Source organism: Diaphorina citri, unplaced genomic scaffold (assembly GCF_000475195.1).
Source record: "Diaphorina citri unplaced genomic scaffold, Diaci psyllid genome assembly version 1.1 scaffold502, whole genome shotgun sequence".
Taxonomy (NCBI): Eukaryota; Metazoa; Arthropoda; class Insecta; order Hemiptera; family Psyllidae; genus Diaphorina; species Diaphorina citri.
The window spans coordinates 26,971-33,000 of record NW_007377937.1 but is presented as its reverse complement, the minus strand read 5'-3'; the positions used below and the strand labels follow the sequence as shown (position 1 = coordinate 33,000).

General features: G+C 40.3%; 1 protein-coding gene across 1 annotated transcript; it reads right to left on the bottom strand.

Annotated features, from left to right (window-relative positions):
- On the bottom strand, positions 1 to 5,308 carry LOC103509486 (organic cation transporter protein-like). The gene is made up of 9 exons (XM_026823806.1): positions 5,033 to 5,308; positions 4,594 to 4,697; positions 3,832 to 3,986; positions 2,588 to 2,756; positions 1,980 to 2,228; positions 1,472 to 1,686; positions 1,160 to 1,341; positions 755 to 891; positions 1 to 606 (listed from the first exon to the last, which is right to left on the bottom strand). The coding sequence occupies exons 1-9, from the start codon at positions 5,294 to 5,296 to the stop codon at positions 588 to 590; spliced, it is 1,494 nt and encodes a 497-aa protein (XP_026679607.1). The 5' UTR covers positions 5,297 to 5,308; the 3' UTR covers positions 1 to 587.
- Positions 5,309 to 6,030: the final 722 nt, after the last annotated feature.

Here is a 6,030-nt window from a genome sequence, read left to right as displayed (position 1 = left end):
CTCATCGATACCATATTAAAGGGTGATTCAAAAAGAACGCCGAATTTAAAAGCACTATAAAATGCAATTTATTTTGACAAAAATTAGAGGAAAAACATTCTATTCTCCTCAGGAGACCTTGAGGTTTCGTCCAAACGAGGCCAAAGGAAATTAGACAGCATCGCACGGTAGCGAACTTCATTTACTGTGACAGCATTCCCTTCTTCATCTTCAAAAAGGACCGATTAAACCGCCACTCCAAATCCCGCACCAAACCGTAACTCTCTGAGGGTGTATTTCTCTTTCTTGGATCACCCTTGGGTTCTCAGATCCTTTAGGGGACTTATAACATAATTCTTAACATGTTCTTAGATAATATGGGTGATGAAGTGTGCCAAACATTTCAAAGTTCCAGGCCAGGCCCACATGTCTCATTTTTACATCATGTCAATCACCACAGTATAACACTTCCGAACAGTCTAGGATGAGTTTCGTTCTCATCGGAACTTATCAGCTAGACAAGCCATACCTCTCAGGTGCTGTCTGACAATATTCAGAAGTCACGTGATGGAGATTTTGTCAAAGGAGAAGTTGTCCACACATGGTTCTCATGACTTGGAAGATTTTCTGGAAAAAGTAAATCAAAAATGTTATGCCGGGTGGTCTTTTTTAGCAGGAATGTCAATTATTTCCTCAATTACCCTCCATGCGAGCGTACCCCCCCAAAAGAAGAAAAAAAAAAACAGTATTTTATGTATCCAGCTAATTTACTTACTTTCCAAAATTCTCGCCATCGGCAATGGATTCCGGCAGTTTTTTGTGATGAGTTTCAGGTAGGATAAGGGACAGAATTCCTGCTGTCAAGCTTAGAACTCCAAACATCAGGAAAGGAAGAGGTAGCCATATTTCCACCTGTAAAAGAAACACTTGATCAATCAAGATCACCGTTACACCATATCTAGTAATTTGCTCTTTGGGCATGGTCTTATATGTAATCAGACATTTTTTTGTTATCGTACTCGAATTATAATATTCAAAAGAAGTACCTAGGTAGCTCAGGGGAAACGCTTCCTGGTATGAGAATTTACGAAAGAAGTGCCATTTTTATTTATCGCTTTTCATTACATTGGCCCTTTTCCCAAAAACGCTGAAAAGTTAACAAGCAAGTTAAAAGTCTTACCAGAACACTGGTGTAGGAGGCGAAGATACCGCCGACCCGGGCGAAAGTAGATCCCGCCCCGATACCAATGTTACGAATAACAGTGGGAAACTGTTCAGCAGAGAATATGTACACCGCTCCGTATGCACCTGTGATGAAGAATTTCCCCATCATGGCGAGCACGATCGAGACCGTATTGAGATCTGGAAATTAACGCAAATTACAATTTATCCATTAAATCATCAAATGTTCAAAGTGACTTAAATATTTTCATCTTCAGGAAGATAAGTTTCAAGATTAAATTCATTGATTCCTATTTACATATTCCCTCACCTAGAGGCAACAATGCGGAGACGATGAGGCACAGCCCCGACAGGATCAGGCACGGACACAGGAAGTTCTTCCGTCCGTATCGATCCAATGTGAGCATACTGCTTAGGTAGGCGGGGATCTCGACCATGCCTGAGATAATGAAGTTGAGGTAGATGTTACCTCCTAGATTTGCGGTGTTCCACGACAAACCGTAGTATGTCAAACTACAGACGAACCTAAAACAGATGAACAAGTAGCATTAGCATTCTGCATTAGAAAACTACTATAAGTAGAGTGAAAAGTGAAAAGCGTACCTAGAGTGTAGAGTTTTTACCGTTCCTCTCGTTTCAAAATTTTCCTGTTGGGTTTACAAGTACAAGAGGCACTTTGATATTTACTACATATGTATTAGTTACGTGGGTAGTTATTGAACTAACTATCTTCTGTATGCCAAGGAAGCGTGTTACCACTACACCAACTGTGTAGTGGTAACAACTCCCTAAACACTATAAATATATTGTTCACTTACCATAAGAAAAATATGATCACGGACTTCTTGAACAGATTTGGATGCCGAAACAATTCGAAAATGGAAGGCTTGGGTCCGTCATTTTGTGCTTTGAGTTTTTCTTCTTCTTCGGGAGATGGTGCTAGCAGTCCATCCAGAACAAAACCTTCTAGAATGACTTTATTCTCTTCGGCCACCGCTTGAATGATCAACTTAGCCTCTTCGTTTCGGCCCTTCGAGATCAACCATCTGGCAGATTCTGGAATGAACCTGGACAAAAAAGAAGTTTATCTTTGCTGATGGAACTTCAAAACTGCAATTTTATTGTTTCATTAAAAAAGTCAGTTTACTTTCTGTGTTGTAGGTTGTAGGTATTGTATTGTAAATTATTGTAATGAGATATTATGGACATTGAACCTTCTAATGTTTGTTTTTACCAACTCGGGATTGAGATGAAACGAGTATTTCCCTATACCTAAGTACAGAATACCCAGGTCAACCTCGAATTGAACCTGGAACAATCCACGGTGGTAAAACTCGACCTTAATGTATTGAGACACCCAAAGAGGTCAGCACACATTTAGAGCACCACCTTATCCTGTTTGGTACAGTGAGTGTATGTGACTTACCACCAGTACGCTAAATAGATAAGGCCCGGCAGTGTGACAAGAATATCCAGGTGTCTCCAGTCATGAACGAAATATGCCAGCCCTGCTATGAGAAGAAATCCAATAGAGAAGAACATGTGAATAACCGTGCCTGCTATGATACGTTTAGAGGGCCCAACCATTTCCAGAGCTGAGGATGAAATGAAACAAAATGTCAAATTAACGTCACATTGTTTATATTTCAAATATGCGTGTAAATAAATAAATATTTCAAATAATATCCATGAATAAAATTATGTAAGCACATTGTTTATATTTCAAATATGGGTGTAAATAAATAAATATTTCAAATAATATCCATGAATAAAATTATGTAAGTACCAATCCGAAGTTGTGTCTGTCTGTCTGTGTGTCTGTCTGACTGTAAACAAAATATCTCGAGAACGGTAAGAGCTAGAGACTTGAAATTTGGTATATAGCTCGTGTGTGTGTAAAGTCTGTGTGTAAATATCTCGAGAACGGTAAGAGCTAGAGACTTGAAATTTAGTATGTAGCTCTCAAATGTGACAAAATTGCGACATGAGAACGGTAAGAGCTAGAGACTTGAAATTTGGTATGTAGCTGTCAAATGTGACAAGGATGCGACACGAAACTTTTGGTTAAGACCGGTGCAACGGTTGGCGGCATTTTACCGCTTTTTGGCGGTTTTCCGTGTAATTTAACAATATCTCGGGAACGGTATAAGCTAGAGACTTGAAATTTGGTATGTAGTTCACAAAAAATGTGACAAGGATGCAACACAAAACGTTTGGTTGTGATAATTGATGTAAGTACCTACCTACCTACCATTGAAGAAATTAATAAATAGCCTATTAAACTTGGACGGAAGTGCTCCTCCCTTGTAATTGTAAGAATTGTAAGCACTAGGTTACGTTTTTGATTTCCGTCCAGGGCGAACATCATCGTTCATCCTAAACAGATAAGGTTCGTTCTTCGAACGGCCGGCTTTCCCTAATCCTGTCCTCCTTCTCTCTTCAATTTTGGGACGCTAAGACCTCCCTTGGTGTAGTTCACTAGGTTACGTTTTTGATTTCCGTCCAGGGCGAACATCATCGTTCATCCTAAACAGATAAGGTTCGTTCTTCGAACGGCCGGCTTTGCCTAATCCTGTCCTCCTTCTCTCTTCAATTTTGGGACGCTAAGACCTCCCTTGGTGTAGTTCCTCTATCAACCAGATCAACCTATGTCATTACCATTACACTCACCTAAGACATAGGCCACAAGGAATACTCCTGAAGTTGATGCACCCACTATAAGTCTACATGCAGTGAATGTCCAGAAGTCTGGAGCGAATGCTGCTAGGGTTCCAAACACATCCATGATGAGAATGGAGATCATAAATGTTGGCTTCCTTCCAAACCTGATGAGCAATATAACATGGAGAGTTTTCAACAATGGGCCAACAAGCCAGCAGTCACATAGGACATAAGTTTATACCTTCATAGGGGCGCATTCAGTCTTCTCTCTTCTCATTTTAGAAGGCTAAACCCAGGCTGAGCCAGCCTAGTTAGCTTAGTTGGTAGTGCGTCTGCCTTGTAAGCGCTAGGCCGCGGGTTCGATTCCCGCCCGGGGCGGATTTAAAAAAACAACAAATGAAATTTCCCCTCCTTTCTAAAACTTTTAAAAAAAAAAAAAAAAAAAAAAAAAACAGGCTGTAGCCAGAATATCTGTCAGGAGGTTCAGTGTTAAGCTGTGTCCTCACATAGTCGATCGATGTCGACTGAACCATCCACACTGCCTCGACAACATAGTTTTATCTCGTCGATCGACGGCTGGTCGGCTATGTTTGGACATTTACAGTTAGAATTGGTCGATGTATTCCCCGTCTAAATGGCCCAATATTCATTAGCTATAGGTTATCATAGGTATAGCCACGAGTTATCAGATTGGCTTTTATGGAAATTTAATTAGGAGATACGTACGTATCTACAGACCACGCCTCGATTCATTGTTGACGTTGGACTTACCTGTCCGAAATGTCTCCAAATATGAGAGATCCTAAAAGTACTCCCATCATGAGAAAGGCATCAGATGTACCTCGGTACCAGGCTTTGTCACAAACCAAACTCCACTGAAACAGATAGTAACGAATTTACTTGTTTCTTCTTAATCTTACAAAATATGATGACTGTAGGAATACCATCACAAAGTTAGTCAAGACAGGCTCCTGAGTACTACGAGAGTATTGGATCGTCTGATTCAAATCGATGTAGAGTGATGGAACCTTATCACCCAATCTTCTATGAAATACCATTAAAACCTGCCTCTTTGGGGCGAATGTATGAGAAATATCAACTCTTATTGGCTGGCAGAGCTTGGTAACCTGTCCTAACCGCGCTCTAGGAGCTTATCCACCAATCAAATCGTCTGTCTGAAGTGGAATTTGGACCTCGGACGACAACCTACCTCAGACACTGTAGTGTTCCACTCTGGATCAAACAGCCACCTGTCACACGGTACTGTATTATTAGCACTCTGACCTCCTGCATAGTACTCTGGTGTGAAGTTAGCATCATATCGTACACACGATGAGTAGGACTTCTGTACAGAATCCCACGGGTATGATAGGGAGGAAGCATTGGGCGATAGGGGTGTAAAGTAGGCAATGTCCTGCTCGTTAGGGAGAGCACACCTGGAGATGAAAATATCAATTTGAATTAGAAACATCATCAAGCGTACAGAGAGACGTGAGAATGAATTTATGAACAAATACAAGGACGTTCGTCCTATGCAGTTGAGAACGTGCTAAGCACAGGATTGCAATACCTTCAGTAATTCAGTATTTATAAACCGGTTTTTCTACCTTAGAACGTACAGGTATCGAGCTCTAGACCCCTGGATTTCCTCTCCGACGCATAAATGTAGAGGATAATGCGGCGGCTCATGGCTTACATAACAAACATCAGGTAGGTACAAAAATCTAACGTGAGAACTTCTCTTTCGCATACCATGCCGCCTTTTTAGCCCGTCCTTCCTTTATTATTACGATGGTAATAACAAGCTGGGCCCGTCCTTCCGGGAATTTTTTAGCCCGTAGTTTATTCGATCGTGATTAGAGAACATCAGTACCTATGTACCTACCTAATTGGTTTAATATTCAGTTTCTTGATTTGATTTTTTGATTTTACTTTCATGACTTCATGTAATGATTATCACTTTTATAGGTCACTTTGCTGATTCCATTCTGTTCATTTTTGTGTAGAAACACATCTCCGACAAGAACTTTTTTCTACAAACAAGAATAAATCTTACGTCCATGATAAAGTAAGTCTAAAACAAGAAATCTTTCCGTTTAGTAAGTTCAAGATACTTGGTTTCTCATTGGTAATCTAATCTCATTCCTCTACTTTCTTCTCCCGTTCAATGACTCTCGTAAAAAAAAAAACTCGTCTGTGGAATAAAAA